General features: G+C 42.5%; 1 protein-coding gene across 5 annotated transcripts; it reads right to left on the minus strand.

Moving 5' to 3' along the window:
* Positions 1-2,085: 2,085 nt before the first annotated feature.
* On the minus strand, positions 2,086-21,041 carry UPF3A (UPF3A regulator of nonsense mediated mRNA decay). 5 transcript variants are annotated; one of them, XM_045186719.2, is made up of 10 exons: positions 20,805-21,041; positions 19,455-19,561; positions 17,821-17,927; positions 15,998-16,096; positions 15,771-15,881; positions 12,632-12,687; positions 12,397-12,543; positions 7,694-7,854; positions 5,649-5,946; positions 2,086-3,086 (listed from the first exon to the last, which is right to left on the minus strand). In XM_045186719.2, exons 1-10 carry the CDS (start codon positions 21,009-21,011, stop codon positions 2,934-2,936), a joined length of 1,446 nt encoding a protein of 481 aa, XP_045042654.2. In that variant the 5' UTR covers positions 21,012-21,041; the 3' UTR covers positions 2,086-2,933. The 5 variants fall into 5 exon arrangements, with proteins under 5 accessions (XP_045042654.2, XP_024434739.2, XP_024434736.2 ...); XM_024578971.3 differs by having other exon boundaries at positions 12,385-12,543; XM_024578968.3 differs by lacking the exon at positions 5,649-5,946 and having other exon boundaries at positions 12,385-12,543.
* Positions 21,042-21,719: the final 678 nt, after the last annotated feature.

Raw genomic sequence — 21,719 nt, forward strand, 5'->3', positions numbered from 1 at the left:
AAAAGAAAAGTTGAACACACCACTAGAAGAAACACAGGCAAAAGACACAGCATATGTACAAAAGACTAATGTCCAAGAAACAGTAAAAATAATCTTCACCCTTAATAATAAAGTGCAAATAAAAGCATTTTTGAAGCTGTAAATTTTAAGTGCAGAAACGAGAGGATCTTTTCTCTGAACCTGAAGTTCTATGCACTAACTTTTGTGATTGTTACTTTTAATATTATGTTATAAAGCTCAGGGTAGGTATATAGAGAGTGCTGTTTTTTTAAATTTAAGTCTACATTGTAAAATGTTGTAAGTGTTCTTACTGGAAGTGTCGCTGCTGTATCAGCATTACCAAACTTGCAACCCTTTATTATTGTAGTTGTTACTCCTAAAGCCACCTCATGGAAGGTAGTTTGTCATTCATATGGCCCAATTTCCAATTAGCTGGTTAGAGCCCAGAGCCTCATAGCAATACATCATTTTACTTTCCCTGCAGTTGGTTAAGATGAGCTGCCTGGGGTGATTTATCAATGAGATACCAATTTGCAGGTATGAACTCATTCCTTTGGTGTTTTGTGCTTTCTTATTTGCAGAGGAAATCCCTTGGGTCTAGAAGTGGTTGTGGAATGTGGGGAGCTTCTGGAGCATTGGAGTTCTAGCTTTTTTTTTTAAAGGAGCTTCTTTGGAGCCTTTTTAACTTCTGTTGTGAGATCCACTTTTAGAAACAAGGTTCTTTGTGACTGCAGGACATAATTTGTAAGTCTGCTTTCTTTGGGTGTTTTTTTTAAGATTTTATTTATTTAGTTTTAGAGAAGGGAGGAAAAAAAAGGGAGAGAAACATCAATGTGTGGTTGCCTTTTGCATTCCCCCTACTGGGGACCTGGCCTGCAACCCAGGCATGTGCCCTGACTGGGAACTGAACTGGCCACCCTTTGGTTCACAGGCTGGCACTCAATCCAGTGAGCCACACCAGCCAGGGCTGTTTTTTTTTCTTAAGTGTTAGAATGAATTGATTATCCCAATTGAACTTTCAACAAACCTCTAGCATAGGACAATTCTTGGAAGCCAACATCTAGATTGTGATGTGGCACAAACTCTGGGTCTTTTTCATTGTTTTCTCTATTAATAAATAACTATTAAATAACGAAACACGAAATACCCTCTGCTGTTATTTTGAATTGAAAATCTGCCCCTTTCCCTCTCCTCCTTCCGGGACCCCCACAGTGATGCATCCACTCGATCCTGTTCTATAAGTCCTTGCGCTATCTTCACTCATCTTTTTTTCTTCTCGCTCCTCTGATCGGATGAATTCTAGTGCCGTGCCCTGGTGTTTGCTGATCCGTCCTTCCACCTGATTTAGTCTGCTATTGAAACCCCCCTCTGTTGAAGTTTTCAGTTTAGCTACTGTATTGTTCATTGTTTTAAACCAGACATTTTGAAAATGAGCACCAAAGACCTGTAGGTGTTTGATCACCAGATACAAACAAGCCAACAGAACCAAGATGGGGGCCTTAGAAATGAGCTTTACTATGTCCTGGCCTTCAGGTATGGAAATCTCTGGATCAAAGCCCAAATGAACAGCAAGGACCACAGCGGCTTGCTGGTCAGGAGATCCAGTTTGATCCATCCTCTAAGCAGGGGCCAGCAAACTATGCTCCACAGGTTAAATATGGCCTGCTGCTTGCTTTTATAAAATAAGTTTTATTGGAACCATAGCCCTGTCCATTCGTTTATGGATTGTCTAAGGCTGCTTTCTCACTACAACAGCAGTGTAGTACATGTGACAGAGCCCATATAGGCCTGCAAAGTGCTGCTCTGGATCACATGGTCCTTGCTGAATCCACAGCAAAGCCTTCTCTCCCCTCCCCCACCAAATTCTTGGAGCTCGGGAGTAAAATGCAAGGAACGTAGCAATGCCATAAAACTCCAAGAATTACAGACATTTTTAATGATAAGTGACTAATTCTTAGTTTTTTGACAACCATATTTATTAAGGGATATAACAAAATATTCAGATAATTAAAGCTACATTTTAAGAAGTAAAATTTTATTGTGTAAAATTCTATATAGGAAAAGTACAATAACTGGACTGCAAACTCATAGCAAATAAAATTTTTATTTAATGGTTCAAATCACAGCACCAAAAATACGTGGACATTTTAAAATTTCACAAAAAGGAAAAGATACTTTAGAATGTGTAGTTGCAGAAAGTTACAAAAAGTCACTTTAAAATTACCTCAGACTGCAAAAAGAAAAATCCTAGCTGTTGTACCTAGGCTGTTGTTCATGTCCCAAAATACCACCATTTATGTTAGTGATTCTTAAACCGTAATGGTTATAAACCATGAGCACATCCATAAAAAGAAACTATTTTCATCAAGTCAGTGGCCAAATTGGTAAAAGGGCCATAATCAAAGCTGTTGAGCTTTACACAGTGTTAAGGTTCCTACCAGAGGGACTACACACAGCAGACTTCTGGAATCTCACGACAGAAGGGGCCTAAGTGAGGAATTACCCAGCTTATAATGGAATGAGCTTCCCACTTCCCAGAAACTGGCTTATCAAAAACCAACAAGAAGCACAATGGGGTACAGATCCCGACATTATTTGCTTACAAATGTGTAAAATGAAAGGTGCAAGTTATTCCTACAACACGTCTGAAGTGCTTCAGAATTCATACTGTTTTGGTCATACTCTTCTGCTTTCCAAAGGAGATTATTTTCTCTGTTGTGGCTAAATGATACACAGTAATTTACACTAGAAATGGTAAAATCAAAGAAAGCTCTGTTCAGTTTTTTAGAAGGTTGTTTCTGTGCCACCAGTTTCTAGTTTCTTTGTAAGGAGTTCACTCACCTTGTAAGTTATTTTCCGGACTAACTGATACATTTCTAATGGAATCTGGAAGGCGAGCTCACCCTTGTCACAACCGTGGCAGGCACACTGACTCATTCCACCTCTTTGCTCTTCTTGGAACCAGCCCCTGTCGAATCTTCTGCCTCAGCCCTCCTTCCAGCACGGCCCTCCTCAGAGAATCTTCCACCACATTCGCGTGCTCTCATGCGAGCTCCTGGCTGGTACAGTGGCAGCGATGGCCGGTCCTGCCAGGACAAAAGGGTGGGTCACTCTTCAAACGGTGACAATGCAGGGGGGAACAACATCTATTTTTCTAGGGACTGAGGATCTTAATTACCTAAAGACTATCAGTCTTGCAGCTAAAAATCAGCCTTTTTCACAGCACTATTTCCAAAGTGAAGCATTTCGAGGCAAAAAAAAAAAAAAAGCCATGAGAATAAAGAGTTACTGTGTTACTGCTCAAACCTAGAACACTGAGAAGATAGTACAACACGACTATCCTCCCAGTTTTCCTCCCAGTTTGAGAGCTGACAGGTCAAACCCATCTCAGTGCCTCACAGTCGCCATGCAGTGAACCCGAGGTCTGACGCAAAATGAGGCATGGCCTCTCAGAGAGACGGCTTTTAGAGTGCTGAACAGTTATCAGCATTCATAACAAGCAATTTCTGAGTGGATTATTTCTGAACCATCCCCTTTATAGAAAATACTAACCCATCATCTTATGAAACTCTTAGATGTGGTGGAACAAAAACAAAGACTGAATAAAGTACACGAAATGCAAAGAAACAGTTTCCGGGCATGAGGACAGTGAGATCTGGGGAGGACAGTGTGTCTGAAGGCTGAGACTGGTATCCCAGTGGGAAGAACTCCTCTCAGGAAGCCAGTGCTCAAGGAGAGGGAGGGAGCAACCCCATCCCAGCCCAGCGGAGCTTAGAGCCCCGGGAGGAAGCTCTTGCCTCAGCGCTCCTTCCTTGCCTACCTGTATGAGGGAGCGGCAGGAGCCTTAATCTTTCCACAGCCACCTGGGGTGCAAGGACACTGCAACTTGGGTGGGCATGTCCCACTGCTCTTTCTTTCACCCTTCCCCACTCCTAGTGGAGGCCTCACAGTCACCACCTGGGTTTATGAGAATGTTCTTAACGTAAGTCTGGCCAATGAGAAGATGGGAAAGGGGTCAGCACGCCCCATGGATCTGAACCCCTGTGTTGGCCAAGATGCAGGCTTCACTGGCCACCATCTCCCTGGCTAACAAGCATAGCTCTGCTTTCTACCAGAGTTTAACGTCGATGTGCATAGAGTTCAAAATTGACTCTAAAAGCGCCCTGGCTGGCTGGTGTGGCTCAGTGGATTGAGCGCAGCCTGCAAACCAAAGGGTTGCTGGTTCGATTCCCAGTCTAGGGCATGTGCCTGGGTTGCAGGCCAGGTCCCCAGTAGGGGGCGCGCAAGAGGCAACCGCACATTGATGTTTCTCTCCCTCTCTTTCTCCCTCCCTTCCCATCTCTCTAAAAATAAATAAATAGAATCTTTCAAGAATAAAAAAATATAAAAATTTAAAAAGCACATCATAAGCTGCCGGGCCTAGTAAGAAAGGAGCTATTACGCACAAAGCACTTTATCACTGCTACACTGGAGACTTAATTGAAGAGTCATCACGAGTTCCCACACCCAGAGCTGTGCAAATATACACTCCTATTAAATAAATAGGCAGTTGAAAAACAAGCGTTCATAGGAATAACCCCTACCAAGGAGACCGTGCCTGTACTTGGTGTACCCAAGGTTAAGGCAACATCAGAAACCCTCTGCAATACAGACTTGCTCAGTCAAGGGTGAAGCTAGAAGGGTGAGGCTTTTTGAAGATCTCCCTGGCCTGTACCAGAAACATTTAGAAAATCGGCATCACTGATACCACACAGAACTTGGACGGATCTGACTGGACTCAAGCTGAGTGAGAAAGCCACTCTCAAAAGGCTGCATATTCTTATGTTTCTATTTATAAAGTGTTCCTGAAATGACAGAGTCAGAGACAGAACAGAGAGTGGCTGCCAGGTCAGGAAAAGGTTGGAGGTGGGTGGGACCTGCAGCCTGGGCAGCCTCAGTCCCATCTGCCCTCCCGGAGGGCGGGCTTCAGGGGACTGACAGCATCATGGGGCCTGGCCCTGGAGGGGAGATGACCCCATTTATAGTGCTTCTCTGTCACAATGTGATCTGAATACAAATCGATCTCAAATTTCTAAAAGAAAACCTGTTTGGAGGGCTAAGTGGGCAATCTCAGTCCTCTGTTGATTGTGCAGATGGAACTTCTGGGTGTTTAAGAGCCACCTGATTGTCCATTAATCGTCGGACATGGTTAATAATGGGAAAGAACGCTCCATGAAGTGTCATTAATATTTTCCTTATTGTCTTTAGTGGTAAACCTGGTAATATACCATTATTTATTCTCAAGCAAATGCTGTGCATGTGCTAGTTTTATGCTAACTAAAAGTTTATTTTTTTCCTGGTGAAAAGATGATGGCTGGTTCTATTTTCCAATCTGTCATTCAGCACTTGGTGCCCGCTGAGCAGACAATTTGCTCCAGCAAACACAGACGCTCAGGGCAGTGTATCCCTAAGATAACCAGGATGCAGTGCAGGTGGGCCTCTCGTGGTCTGAGGGTGTGAGCCTGTCCCTCAGACCCCTACGTACATATTCCTTTTTTGGCGAAATAAAAGGATTTCTGTTTGGAAAAGCGGTCATAGCCTGCAGAAGTATAGTTCGTACTTTAGCACAGACACATGAATTAGAGACTACGTCAAATAAACAAAAGAACCTTGTTTCGCACGCTCGCCTTTCTGGGTGCCAGGCCATCCTCACTCTTCTGTTCCCTCCCTGGTCTCTCTGCTGCTTCCACAGGGACGGCCCGGTCCTGGCTCCCTGCCTTCCCTCTGTCTGGGGTGAATCCTTTCCCCAATTTCATCTCTTCTTCATTTCTTCTTGAAAACTTGTCAAACTCATAGTGAGCTCTAAGCTTTCTGCTGTCATCCAAGTGGTATTTTTGTGTTTCAAGTTCTTTTTCTCGAAATTTTCTCTCTGTTTCCTTTTGCTCTTTTTCACTGTCATTTTGTGACCTGTGATTTAATACAAATTATCAGTAACCTTATATAAACTGCTTGTCGATTACCTGCCTTTCCTCCCAGACTGTAAGTTCCAGAGAAGGCTGGGAATATGGAAGTCTGCCCATCGCATTATGCCAAGTTTGCATATGATGGGCACACCACAGGCATTACATTAAAACACTACTGAAAAGACAAATAAATTGTACTAACAATATTCACTGCTATACCTGAGTGACACATATGTATTAAGTCCTATGCTAATGTACGAGATATACATTATTTTTTTTTAATTCTAATATATTCTAAGAGTAAATATATTCCCCAGCACTGCAGATAAAGTAGATGAGACTACACGTGGTCACGTGGCCTTCCCAGAGCCCAGATGCACATCAATCATGAGGCAGAGCTGGTACAGCTTAGTTTGTGCTCCAACTGTAACTAAAATTAACTGAAATTTAATATTTTATATATCAAACTATTAAATAAACAGTTAACAAGCAAGTGGCTGGTTAACTTATTTGGTTCTTGAAAGTCTCTCCCTCCAGGAACCACAGCAAAAGCCCTCACACACCACCTGTGGACCCGACACACAGCAGCAGCAGGGCTGGCAGGGCCAAAACAACCGAGACACCAAGTGTGAACTGGCGCCAGAAACCTGACAAAAGGCACTGTTGTGGCAGCGATAATACAAATGCCTGCAACACAAACCACAATGCTAACCAATCAGACTGGAGATCATGTATAAATTAACTAATACAAACCAATAAACCAGAACCCCCCAAAAAAGAGGGAAAGAAAGCTTTACATAACTCTGTGTGCAAAGAAAGCAGTAATAAGTCATTCAGATTACTGTGATCCTAGGCAAATAGCAGCCTAATCCTGTGACCTTGACCTCTGAACTCAAATCCACTTCCAGTCACTCCAGCGAGCAGAGCAACCCTAGCCTCCAGGAAGCTCTGCAAGTGTCCAAAGGCAATGCTTGAGTAGAAGTCCTGAGTCAATGTGGCCCCAATGACCTGAGGAAACACCAAAACCGGGGAAACACCAAACCCACGGTCATGGGCAGGATGAAGGATCTACCTTTTGACAGTCGTCTCACTGGTCTTTCTCTGCACCATACGCAGAGACTGCTATGTCTGTCTTGTTCCCAGAGAAGCCCTGCCCAAGCTCCTTTCCTGGGCAGGCAAAGACCTCTGTGCTAAAGGACCCCCAGCAGGAGAGAGGCAGGGCTGGGAGAACACCAGGATCTACTGCTGTGGGTCAAATGCCATGGGACGAGAGGGGTGGTAACTCCAACAAAGGAATTAGAGCTCTCAGAATGCTACCTCTTTAGCACAAAAGACTTTCAGAACCTAAAAGACTAAGTTCTCAAATTTATAATTCCATAGACAAGTTGAAAGAGGTGTGGAATATCAATCAAATAGGCAAAATATCTCAAAACACACAGGAAAATTACAAACGGATAAAAATCACATGGAAAAGAGACCGGCAAGAAGATCCTGAAGACATAAAGTGCAACACCAGAAACCCAAAGGGAATGAGAGAAGGGCATTTCCTCTGTTCAAAGACAGACTTGAGGCTGCAGACTAAGTGGGTTTACCAAGTTCCTAGCGTGACTAAAAGGAAACAACAATGTGGACAAGCATTCAAGAATCCCAAGAATGTTGTGATATATGCACTCGAACACACAACGGATATATGACTATGAACTGATGACAATCCTGTGATGTGGTCAAAGAAACGGAAGTGCGGGGCTCACTTTTCCCTGCGCTCCTCCAGCAGGCTGTCCCAGGGCTTGGCCTTCCCGACAGCACAGCCAGGACAGTCGTCCCAATGTCCATCTCCAGCATCAATTTCCTCTCCTGGGTCTTTTGGTTTCTCAGGGGCTGCTTCCTCTCCCTTTTCTGGTTTCTTAAGAAGCTAAGAAATTATGATGTTAGTAAAATATCACTTTAAGAGTATATTATAAAAGAGGTCATTTAATAAATAATTATAAATATATACCAATATGAGCCCAAATGTTTGAATAGCAAAAAAAGTAAGATAAAGGTCCAATGAGCAGGTTTTTGGTTAAATACCTAAGGCAACATTCAGTCAATGAAACATTCTGTGTTTATGAAATATGATTTAGGAGAATGTGATGACTCAATGTCTGTATTAATGAATAAAGGAATGTTACAAAGAATGATTTGATTTCTATTTCCATGTTGATACACACACAGAAAAATGTCTAGAAGTCTTGCAACACTGTGTTAATAGTGATTATTTTTAAGTGGCAGAACTGGAACGATTTTCTTTCCTTTTACCTACAGGTTCTAGTTTTTCTAAAATAGACAAGATTACGTTTGTAATAAGGAAAAAGACCTTTCTAAAAAGGTTGCTTTATATTAATGACTTTTAGGACAGTTTTAGAGTTTTCAAAACACTTATTATTCCCTTTCTTAAAACAGACTTAGCGGTTGCCATGATGAATTAGTATGCCTTTTATTTGGGCCTTCCGCCCTGGTAGTTCCCCCACATAACCTCTTACTCTTTGAAATTTAAGTACCACAGGTAGTCAGTCCGTAGAACATGAATGGAAGATCTAGTTCTGAGAATTTTGTTCTCACTCACAAAAGTAAACATATTTTAAATTGACGTATAGCAAAATTATAAGCAGATACATTTGGACTAAATGAGTTCATTAAAAAAAGAAACAGATATAAGGCAGCGGTCCCCAACATTTTTGGTACCAGGGACCAGTTTCATGGAAGACAATTTTTCCAGGGACCAGGGTGGGCAGGGGATAGTTTCAGGGGATGGCGCATTACATTCAAGCTCTGCTCCTGCTGTGCAGCCTGGTTCCTAACAGGTCACAGACCAGTACCAGTCTGCCACCTGGAGGCTGGGAACCCTGATGTAAGGCAAAACACTACAGCTGCTTCTCATCAAAGGTATGCATTATGTTACCTGTGTGTATGCTGTTACTCTGCCTGTGTGGGATATGTGAATTTAAACATTTCTTTCACATAACTATCAATGTTTTTTTAATAACAAAGAAACATGTGCTTCTAATAAATGCAACTGAAGGTGGTCTAGAAGTGCAGTAGTGCGTGTCTCCATCCATACAACAAATAATCTGTGCACCTATGAACTGTTTTTACTTGCAATACTTCTGCAACCAAGTGCGTGGCGGCTTTTCAAACACCACGTCCCCAGCTCTCCAACACAGGCTGGTGTGCTATGCTTCAATTCAGTTCGGACACTATCTACCTGGAATTAACATCAGATCCCACAAGACTGTCCCCACTTCAGATGCCAGGCAAAAATGCAAGGCTGTCACCGGTACTTCTGACTGAATGGCTACAAATTCAGGGGGTTCCTGAATGAGACTGACTCATGGAACTCAGGAGAGCGTTTCACTCACTACTACTGGTTTATTATAATGGACACAACTCCAGCATGGCCAAATGGGAGAAATGCACAGGGCAAGGTACAGGGAGTGATTTAGAGCTTCCACACCCTCTGCGGGGACACCACCCACCTGGCACCTAAATCTGTACACCAGCTTGGATGCTCTCCAAACCCCACAGTACAGGGACTTCTGTGGAGGCTCCATTACACAGGACTGATCACATCACTGGCCATTGGTAACTGACCTCGATCTCCAGCACCACTCCCCGCTCTGGAGGTCAGGGGGTAGAGCTGAAAATTCCAACCCTCTAATGATGCCTGTGTTTCTGGTGACCAGCTCCCACCCCAAAGCTCTCCAGGGTATCAGCCACCATCACCGCATTATTGCACAGAAGACATCTTACCACTCCATGGAGATTACAAGGGCTATAAGACTGTGTGCCAGGCACCAGGGGAAAAGACCCTATGCTAGGTGCTAGGAATGTAGCTGTGAATAAGACAAGTGCCCACCATTAAGGAACTCACCCTTGACATTCTAGCTGCGGCAGTGGTGGCTATGAGGTAGAAGACTGGTGTAAGCAGTGGCAAAAACAGAATGCCACAAACAAGATAACCTCAGGTGGTGTGAAACGCTATGAACCGAATAAAAGGACAGAGAGATGTGGGGAGAGAGGAAGAGGAGGGATGGTTTCTCAAAGGGGTTAGGGAAGGCCTCTCTGTGAGAATAAGACGTGAACAGAGGCCAGAGGATGAGGAGTCACTTATGAGACGGCATACATCTTGGGGAAGGGCTCACTGTGGAGAAAAGCAAGCAGAGGCCTCAGGTGAATTAGCCTGGCAAACGCTAGTAATTTTTAGGCTATTAATACAAATTCGTTTGGCATTTCTTCACTGACTTTGTTTTTCAGGGTGTTTTTTTTTTAATTCTCGAAATCATTCATAAGTCAGAGGTCCCCAAACGGAGCAAAGATGCTTATTAAGGGCTAAACTTGTAAACCTGGGTCAGATACTCTTCGGCCAGAACACCAGACACTCCGAAGGACAGAAGGTGTGGACTGCTCATGTCACTGGGTCTAACCTGCCACTGAGATTCTATTCTGCCAGATTTGGACAAGACTCACTCTTTCTCTTGCTGTGCTTAAGTGTTGATTTCTTTTTTTCCATATGAAGGGTCCTACATTTACTTTACTAACTTAAATTCATTTTTATTTCTTTCACTTATTTTGGATTTTAGTTTCATTTTCCAAACTGAAAAAGTAAAATGCTATGTACTCCAAATACTTGAAGTCTTACTTAAAATTATTTTTGAAATTGTAGGTTACAGGTTCCAGTGATTCTTTCCGAAAACCTCTCAAAGCTGTTGACAAAAGTGCTTTTGAGAATGTAAAAAAAAGCATTAGGCACTGAGTGAGCTGCTATGCTTTGTCTAGAAAGTAAAATGAAAAGGTGAGGCAATATTCGCACACCTGTGACCATAACATTTGCATTAAATGTATACCTATTTTGTCTCTGGTCATGACAGAGCTGAACTTCCACAATGACAAAGGCATTTCCTGTAATATTAAGGTTTCATTTTATTTGTTATTTGAGATTAGGTGGGGTCATGTGCTTTGGCCAGTGAAATGTGGGCAGAGGGATGAGTCACTTCCACGTGGAAGGTTCGAGGAATAGTATGCAATTTGCCGTATTACACATCCCCTCCCCGTGTCATGGAGATTTGAGAGACAAATGCTAAGACGGAGCCTCCGTCAGCCTGGGTCACGAGATGGCTACGATGGGTAATGCACAACGGACAAGCAACACAAACTAGAACAGAACTTGAGTTTTACAAAACCAGGGAGATTTTTGAGACTGTTTGTTACTGCAGCATAACCTAAGCTGTCCTGACTGATGCAGGTGCTGATGTGTTTTTGTAGGAATATTGTTCAGAAATTGTTCCCTCCATCGTTAGTATACCCCATATGGGAGAAACTTTTAGAAGCGAAGGCCTAGAAAAAGCATTGCTTCCCTGGAAGACCTGGTGTGTTTTCTCTCCATGAAAAATGAAAACTATGTTTCTGATCAACTTTTCTGTTTCTGATTGCCAAGAATATCAGAAACTAATCTTGCCCTGGCTGGTGTATTTCAGTGGACTGAGCGCTGGCCTGAGAACCAAAGGGTCATCAGTTCGATTCCTAGTTGGGGCACATGGCTGGGTTGCGGGCCAGGTCCCTGATGGGGTGTGTACGAGAGACAACCAAACATTTATGTTTCTCTCCCTCTGTCTCCTTCCCTCCCCCTCTCTAAAAATAAATAAATAAAATATTTTTTTAAGAAAAGAAACTAATCTATGACACAATGATGGTGACTGTGATTTCTTCCCCATCCTTTCCCTTTCTATTCTTTCTCTTCCTCCAAGTACCGACCTTTGATTTTTTTCTTTATATCACACAACTTTAATGAATCCCAATAAGGCACCTTATACCTTATGGAGTAAGGGAAGACGCATGTAAAGGCTGACTCCAATTTGGAACAATATATTTTACACGGGGAGAAGTTCCTCTGTGCATGAAACCACCCTCCTAAATTAGTGCATCAGGCAAAGGAGAAATTGGGCAAGAGATGTAGGAACCATTCCACGAGAAACCCAGTTCTACGAATCAGCCTTCATCTAGCAAGGCCAGTATACACTGAGCCAGTGGTTTTCAAATGTGTATTTTTCAGTCAGGAAATCTTTTTGTTAGAGGAAAATGTAAGCTGGAGCCCAAGCTATAATACCAATACTTAAATGTGGGGCTCCTCTGGGGGCAGTGCTCCCCTCAGCCCCAGGAGGCTGGTCCTCCTCCACACATCTACCCCCTCAGCCCTCCCAAACACAGAAAGCCCAAGAAAACTGCAGGCCTCAGGGAACAGTCTGAGAATTAGAACTGTGGAACACAGAAAGGGAACGAAAGTAAAAAAGAGTAGACAAATTGAAAATGTTCTTTTTCTTCTAGAAAACTAAAATACTTAAAAGGAATAATTAGGATAGCAGAACTATTTTTGGAAAAAAGAAATGAAAGGTCTCCTCCAAATTACCTTAATCCTTACTTCTTTCTCAGCAGTTTTCTTTTGTTTTTCTGTTTCTTTTCTCTTACATTTTTCTTCTTCTCTTCTCTTTCTTTTTTCTTCTTCCCGTGTGCGTTTCTTTTCCAATTCCCTTCGCCTTCGTTCTTCTCGCTTCTCTTCTCGAATTCTCTAAAGAGGTGGAAGTATGTGTATGAATTGTCAGTGAGGATGTGGCAGAAACAGACAGGATATTCATCAAGTAAAAGGTCAGACATACCTGCTTTTCTAACTTCCTATTTTTAATGTATTCCAAAAGAGGTGTGGTTCTTCTAGCTAAAATAAAAAAATAGTAATGGAGTATTTAACTCAAAAATAAGATTTCTTTCCTTGTTTTTAATGTAATCTTTAAAATAATTAATGTAAGAACACTATCATTTTTTATTACATAAGCATACACTGTATTTTGAGGGATTTGATTTCATCACTATAAAGTCAAGTAATTTGGAAATACTGACAATTTTACACATAGCAGGCATTTAATTCCTGATTCTTAAGGGTGTCATAGGTTACTCAAAAAGATAGTATAAAAGCAAAGAAGCAAAATGAGTATAATGCATTAAACTTCCCTAATGTTATATATACATAACTTCGCAGATATTTTAAATCATTACATAACACTTATATATTCACTTTGATTCAATACATATTCTGGCAATTTCTTCTTTTTTGACTCTCTATACAACAGTTTTAAGCAATGATAATTCTTATATTTTCTTTTTTTTTAAAGGATAGGTGTATTTTAGAGATTTAATTACTTTTTTTTAGAGAGGGGAAGGGAGGAGAGAAACATTGATCCATTGCCTCTTGCACGCCCCCAACTGGGGACCTGGCCTGCAACGCAGGCATGTGCCCTGACAGGGAATCGAACCAGTGAACTTCCAGTTTCAATCCGCTGAGCCATGCTAGCCAGAGCTTTTATAATTTCTCACAATATATGCTCCATAAATCAGAGTAACCAGAGGTAGAAGTTTAGAAAATAACTCCATATGGCACTGCTGATGTAAAAATTGCCAACTACTCAGGAATAAATGTCTCCACCAATTCTAAGTGGATCCTCAGCTTTCATGTCCCCGACCTGTCTGACCTGACCTGGATGTTGGATGCCCAAACATGTGGCAGGCCTCCAGGTGCTTCCCCCCACCCAACCCCGTCCAGGGACTGGCTCCAAGAGGCATGTGCTCCCTGTGGCAGTGATAACCAAATTAAGATGCAGAGTTCAAAACACTGCTGATCAGGATGCTCAGAGAACTCATGGAGGACGGCAACAACATAAAGGAAGAAATGATTATACTAAGTGACATAAAAATCTACAGGGAACCATTAGTGGAGGGGAGGAAGCCAAGATTCGAATCAACTATTTGGAACATAAGGAAGAAATAAACATTCAACCAGAACAGCAAGAAGAAAAAAGAATTTTTAAAAATGAGGTTAGCATAAGGACCCTCTGAGATATCGCCAAACATTCCAACATCCAAATCATGGAGGTGCCAGAAGGAGGAGAAGAGGAAGTGCAATAAATTGAAAACTTATTTGAAAAAATAATAAGGAAAACTTCCTCAACCTGACGAAGGAAATAGATATACAAGTCCAGGAAGCATGGAGAGTCCCAAATAAGGCTGGACCCAAAAAGGACAACACCAAGACACATCATAATTAAAATGCCAAAGGTTAAAGATAAAGAATCTTAAAAGCAGCAAGAGAAAAAGAGACAGTAAGGAGACAGAAAGGAGTTCCCATAAACTATCAGCTGATTTCTCAAAAGAAACTTTGCAGGCTAGAAGGGATTGGCAAGAAGTATTCAAAGTGATGAAAAACAAGGACCTACAAACTAGATTGCTCTATCCAGCAAAGCTTTCATTTGGAATGGAAGGACTAATAAAGTGCTTCCCAAACAAGGTAAAACTAAAGGAGTTCATCATCACCAAGCCCTTATTATATAAAATGTTAAAGGGACTTATCTAAGAAAAAGAAGATCAAAACTATGAACATTAAAATGGCAGCAAATTCATAACTATCAACAACTAAATCTAAAAAAAACAAACTAAGCAAAAAAACAGAACAGGAACAGAATCACAGATATGGAGATCATATGGAGGGTTATCAGCTGGGAGGGGGAAGAGGGAGAATGTGGGGAAAGGTGCAGGGATTAAGAAGCATAATTGGTAGGTACAAAATAGAAAGGGGGATGTTAAGAAGAGCATAGGAGCCCTGGCTGATGTGGCTCAGTGGATTGAGTGTCAGCCTGTGAACCAAAGGGTTGCCGGTTTGATTCCCAGTCCGGGGACATGCCTGGGTTGCGGGCCAGGTCTCCATCAGGGGTTGCACAAGAGGCAACCACACACGGATGTTTCTCTCCCTCTCTTTCTCCCTCCCTTCCCTTCTGTCTAAATAAATAAAACTTTTAAAATAAATAAAATCTTAAAAAAAAAAGAATAGTATAGGAAATGGAGAAGCCAAAGAACTTATATGCACGATCCATGGACATGAACTAAGAGGGGGATTGCTAGAGGAAAGGGGGTACTGAGTGGAGAGCGGCAAAGGGGGAAAAAATTGAGACAACTGTAACAGCATAGTCAATAAAATATGGTTTAAAAAATAAGATAAATTATAAAGAGTGTAATATCCTATCGTGTAATTCTTAGTGAGGGAGCAGAAGGTAGACATAGATGGGGGAGGATGGAGAACTGGGCCTTGAGGGGCAGCCTGGAACTAAGTAGAGAAAGACAGAAAAGGGGACAGTATAGGTATGTTGGGAGCCACAAGCAGTGCGCCAGATCACAGAAAAAGGTATTTCATGTCAACTCTTGAGTTTTTGGGGACTGCTACTTGGAGATAACCAGTTCTAAAATACACACCACTTGCAGGCGTAGGGCAGAAGGCCTGGTTCAAACCAGATTCAGTGCTCTGGCTGGGTTTATCCACTCTTTCACTTGGCTTGCTCAGGAGGCTTGACATGTTTTTGAACAATAGCAAGATGACCTCATACTGAAGCCAAGCATCTCATTTCTGTGATTGGTCTTTGAAAAGATACTGACTGCAACCCTGAGATAGAACACTCTTTCTCTAATACAGCCAGGGACAGAGCACTCAAATGTCTCTTCCACCGATCATTCATCGCAACTTTGAAATGAGACGAGTGTAACTGAGAACTCAAGCTCCCCCATCCACAGACGCTGAACATTTTCCCAAGCTGCCGTCTTGCTATCCTTTTGTCAAAACTAGGAAATATTCATCGTTTCTGCCAAACCTGTCACAAGTGTCAATTTTTTATGAAAATCATGAAAAACAAGAAATAACTACATACCCTATAAATACATATCTCAATAAAGTAAAGGAAAGAAATGAGCAAAACAGACCAATAAGTTCTCTTGTCTTTGCCTCTATGTCCCCCAGAAGAGTTTCGGGATTGGCACTAGTTTTTTCTTCCTCCACAAAGTAAGTTTCTAAAAACTTCTTATATTCTGGATCTGTAAATTAAAAAAGAAAATAAATACACTCCTCTCCATATAAAGGAAAGAAATTGTTTTTGATCAGGGTATTTAATTTGGTAGTTTCATAATCCAGCCTTTGAAAAAGAACTCACCATTGTCAATGCTTCCAGTTTTGGCATCTTTTTTCTTTAGCTTCTTTTTGGCTATCTTCTGGAATGGAGCAAACTCTACCACTGCAGGATATTCTAGCCCTTTAACCAGAAACAAATTACAAAAATCACTCTAAAATTCTACTATATTCATTTTGGAAAAGAATGATCTAGTGTTCAGAATAAAAGTCACTAGAAATTCATTTTGTTGTTATGTGGGGTGGCGGGACATACACATAGAAATGATCACTAAGAGTGTGCTACGTGCTTAATCAACAAATGGAACACTCAACCTCTGCAGTGCTACGCCCACCAAGTAATCACTTTTAGACTTGCCAGGAATGACCAGGTGACTACGATAGTGTCATTCTCTCATTACCTGGAAGACACACGCTACAACATTAGCCGACCACAAAAACATTATGCTAAGTGTAATACGCCAATCAGAAAAACGCACACTGTATGATTCCACTTCTGTGAGGTTTCCAGAGCATTTAAATTCACAGAAACAGAAATTAGGAGGGTGGTTGCTCGGGGCTAGGGACAGGGAGAAATGGTGAAAGCTGTTGGTTAGTGTGTACAGAATTTCAGATTTGCAAGATGAAAAGAGCTCTGGAGACTGGGTGCACAACAATGAAATCACACTTAACACTACTGAACTGTCCACTGAAAACATATGATGGTAAAATCATGTCGTGTGTATTTTGCCACAATTTATAAAAAGGAAGAAATGAGGCAGATGAATGGATTACTGAATAAATGAGCACTTAACACAAGTATCAAATAGTTCAAGCATTAAACCTGCTTTACTCACAGCAAAACTCTCTTGGCCCCAGCCTAGTCACCCTTTCATCATCTTTTCTAGTTTGTGACCCCTCAGTGCAGGGGAAGAAAACACTTGTCAGCATGGGGGTGGGGTGGAGTGGAAAAAGGTTGGTTGGTGAGAGATGTATAGGAAACAATATGCTGGTAAAAGTGTACAGACATGATAGCACCAAACACAACGGCTGTCCGTCTAACAGGAAAGGAGAAGAAAAAAGAAAAAAGAATATCAAAAGCAGGACCCAAAAAGGAAAGAATTGGAACCGTTTAGATAGAGGTAAATTACAGTCTCAGTAGACAATGCTATTAAACACAGTTAAAAACTGATGTTTAGTATTATAATCCTCTCCCCGCGCAACATTATCCAAAAATGGTATGTTATGAAGAACACTGTTTAGGAAGACTCTAATATAAGTGAATAACATATTTTGTAAAGTTTTTATCAAACATGAGTAAAATAATTTAGTTTGGAAACATAAAAAAAGTAAAGTTCAGCCCTGGCTGGTGTGGCTCAGTGCACTGCGTGCCAGCCTGTAAACCAAAGGGTCACCGGTTTGATTCCCAGTCAGGGCACATGCCTGGGTTGCGGGCCAGGTCCCTAGTAGGGGACATGTGAGAGGCAACCACCCATTGATGATTCTCTCCCCTCCCTTTCTCCCTCCCTTCCCCTTTCTAAAAATAAATTAAAAAAATTTTTTTTAAAAGAGTAAAGTTCACTTATCCAGGAAACTCATTTACTCATTTATATGAAAAACATCAATGTCCCATGATAACATATAAATAAGTCATCACTATCACATAATTGCTAGAATTCTTTCACTTATATGTAATTTTAATTTTTAACAAAAGCACACAATACAATCATAGCAACATGATGTAAATTTATGCATCACTATAGGTTAGTATATCAAATCTTTTTAATTAAAACTCTCAAATATTCCAGCAAATCTTAATTAATCTACATAAAGATTGTAACAAGAAGTTTAAAAAGCCAATAACCCCACCTTTATTGTCAATGAAGATATATCCATCAAAACGATCTCTAAAAAGAAGAATGTCATCAGGATTTCTAAAATTAATGTATGCTCTTGAGTAGAGATGAGGATAAAGACTGAAATAAGAAATAACAGTAAGGATGATTAGTAAAATATATATGACTTCTTTAATTTTGCCTTTCTTCCCTTGTCTAGATACAATAAACTATTTCAGATAAAACTTCATCTAAAGATAAAAAGATTCACCTCTCAGTAAATGACAACAACCTGGATATTCTTGAGCAAAAACAAACAGACAAAGAAAACATTAACTGAGATCTTTTTAATGACTTGGGAGAGATTTTTTAGGTTAGTTTCTCTATTGCATGGAGCCAAAGCCACAACTCTGGTTCTCAGGGGTTGTAAACCAGAGGCAAGGTTATTCAAAGATCATGCCTCATCATGCACCATGGCTGCAATACAACCTAGTTGTAATTCCTTCATAGAAGAAAATGTTATATTGTGCAAAAGATTCTTTATGGATTTAGAGGACACTTTGAGGTATTAGAAAAGTATTTACTATAGCACATTGTATAGGGTCTACAGAAGAACTAGGTCTTTCTCTGTTCTCTCACAGCTACCAATTCCTTCACCAGCACAAACTTCCAAACCCATTTCACAGATGAGAACACTGAGACTCAGAGAAGCTAGGTATTTGCAGAGGATGCAGTTAGTGAAAGGGTGGGACTGGGATTCCCAGCTGAGTCACTCTGGGTCCAGTGTCAGTCCCCCTTCAACTGTACCAGTTTTCCTAAATTTTAATCATTGGAAAATCATCTTTATGTTTTTTTTAAACATACCCAGACTTACCTGTTAGTGATCTTTTTTGTTGAATAGATTAACATTTTACTTCAATGTATTTATTCAAAAGGAAAGTTTTTATGGCTACCATATTGAGAACTCATGATACTGAAGATAAAACGGATAACAATGGAGAAAAGCATAAAAACATAGTGAAAAATCACTAAGTCACAGCTGAAGTGTCACTGGTTGAAGGTCAGTGCTCTCTTTGTTAATAAAAGGGAGATTTGAAAGTAAGAAGTGCTGTCAGAGTCATCTATCTACCAAGTTGTGAAAGGGAACTGAGAAAGATACAACTTGAGAGAGGTGGGTTGGGATCCAAACGTTAGCTATGGAAGGGACCACAAATGGCTTCTGGGGTCTGGAATATCCCGTTTCTTTATCTGTTGTTAGTTACATGGGCATGTTCAGTTGTGAAAATTCATCAGGTTACACATCTATTATTTATTCAATTTACTCTGTTATATCTTAATACAATTTACGTTAAAAAGCTACATGAAATAAAGCTTGTGGACATCCAAAAACAAAAATTAAGTAATATGTTGTTAGTTGGTCTGGTGGGTTTTTATTTTATTTTTTTAGAATACAGTGGTGTCAGTACAGGCATAGGTAGAATCTATTTTAGAGGTATTTAATGATCAGCCTACTTAGAAATGAGTTGCAGAAATAAAGTTGAGTTGCACTGATTTCTGGGAACATGTGGGAAAGAAGATGGAAATAAAGATGTCTTCTATTATCTATAATAATTTGCCAGGAAGTGACAACACCTCTCAGATTCTTAATGTTGGTAAACAACTTCTCACCTGAGATCCGCAGTAAAGAACTCAAAGTAATCATGTGCAGGTAGCGGGTGCAGGTGCTCTTCCAGCTGCTCCTTGGTGAGGCTGGGAGGAAGGCGCCGGATAACCACCTGGGGAAAGGACGCTGGCTGGGTTTTGTTTCACTGTGACTGTGTTAAGCTTTAATTATTTCAATGCTTGGTGACCTGTGTTTATGCTCAAAGGAAAATCTAAACCAGGAGTTCAGCAGAAACACACACTTTGGAAAAGGTTCAGGAAAACATACATGAGAACATGACTGTCAAAAGGATAATGAAGGCTGAATAATTAAAAGGGAATCTGTGAGGTCAGAAAAGGCTGTACATAGCAGTTCTTTTTCGTGTAATCATTTCATTACTGCCAGGCAACTGTTGGCATGTCTGTGCCCAAGGTGAAAAATAATGCCTTCTCCTACGCTCTCTCTGCATGTTAGGCCACATTAGAAGGTAAGATGCACGCAAGGAATGTATGTATGTTGGAGTGTTTTTACCAGCAGTAACAAACCATCGGTGTATTTGTTCTTACTGCCAAGAGGAACTCCGCCTGTGGTGGACACCTTTTGCCGCAAGCCCACGCTGTCTACACTGCGAGCCCTCTCCCACCACGCCATCAGGCTTTCCAGGCTCTCCACCTTCCGGGCTTCTCTCGACCTTAAGAGGATCTTCACCTAGCCGCACCACCCCCCTTTCGTGCCCCCTCAGGCCCAGGTCCTCGACAGTGTGGACAGCTACTACCCCTAGCTGGTGAGCCCAGCATCTCTGCCCTAACGTCCACCTCTGGAGGCTGAGAAGAATTTTCTTTCTCCCAAAATCAGAAAAGAAAACGTGAGTGCACGGAAAACTGTCTAGGGCGTCGCGAGGACCCGGTTGTGCGGACGCTGTCCACGGTGCTGATACGATCCGCTGCTGGTGGCCCCGCCCACCGGCCAGCGATTGCACCACTGAGCCCCGCCCCTCCACCTCCAATCCACCCCAAGGCCTCGCTCATCCCGCCCTTTCCCTCGCCCCGCCTCCACCAAGGTCTGAAACGTCATCCTCGTGACGTAGCGCGCATCTCCAAAACTCGCCCTGCCTCCGCCTGACAAGGAACGTACCGGCTTTCGGCGCGCACTATCGCTTTTCGCTGAAAATTCTCCTCATCTCTAGCGAGTGTCGCCTGCACCGCTCCGCCCACCCAGCGTCCATCCCCTCTCTGGTCTCTACCGTTCTCCGGAGTTTGCAGGCACCACCCAGTCTCGCCCGCTCCACGCTGGGCAGGACCTTCCACCTCTCGCGAAGTTTGCCGGCATCGTACGTCCTTACCCCGCCTCGTCCCCGTTTCTGGTCTCACACCCACCTTGCTCAGAACAGTCCTCTTCTCCTCGCGAGGTTTGCCTGCGCTGACCCCACAACTGGAGGACAAGGCCGGCGGTGCCCCTGCCTCTCTCCGTGGAGACTCCCGGTGGAACTGAACTTCCACAGTCGACGTCCTCTCCCTCCCGCTCTGGCCCCGCACAGCAACGGCCACTCCGGGGGCTCCGGCCCCCTCCTTTTCCGAGCGCATTCCGTACCCGCTGCGGATCCACCACCGCCTCCTGCCTGGGCCGAAACTTCGCGAGAACTGGAACGTCGACGCCCCCGCCCCCTCAGCTCAAACACCGCCCGCTGCTCTATCCCCAGTCCAAATTGCTCTACGTGCAGCACCCCAGTTCCATGCCTTAGAGCTACCATGCCGCACCTTCACGCGGGACTGGAGACAGCCGGGAATCGGTGGTCTTGCGGCGGCGCCGGTACCGGGAGTACAAAGTCTGGGAGCCCCGGAGCCTGAACATCCCACCTCCACCAGCGCCGGGTGCCGCCTGCGCCGCGCCATGCGGTCAACGGAAGCAGCGGTCTGGAGTAGGGGAGGAGGGCAGAGATACCGGGCTGTCCTCGCTGACCTGCTGGCAGGATTTCGGAGGGTCTGGGGGCAGAAAAGGCGTTAGTAGGCACCAGGAAATACGGGACCAGAGGACGTTTGGCTCCAGCGGGGGCCTTTAATAAACCTGCAGGGCTGAATCTGTTTCCCACAGAGAAGAGCAAGCCCTTTGGCTAAACGTTACATATACGTGCTTAATAAACTACTTACAGTTACTATTTTTCAAGGAAATCTGAACGTTTCAGAGAATAGCAATTCCCACTTACGAAAAGTCAGGTTCCTGAAGAACAGCACCAATTCGGCTTTCCTACATGGAATAAAATAAATGCACCGGAGTCGAGAGCGTGAATGGCT

This window comes from Desmodus rotundus, chromosome 13 (assembly GCF_022682495.2).
Source record: "Desmodus rotundus isolate HL8 chromosome 13, HLdesRot8A.1, whole genome shotgun sequence".
NCBI lineage: Eukaryota > Metazoa > Chordata > Mammalia > Chiroptera > Phyllostomidae > Desmodus > Desmodus rotundus.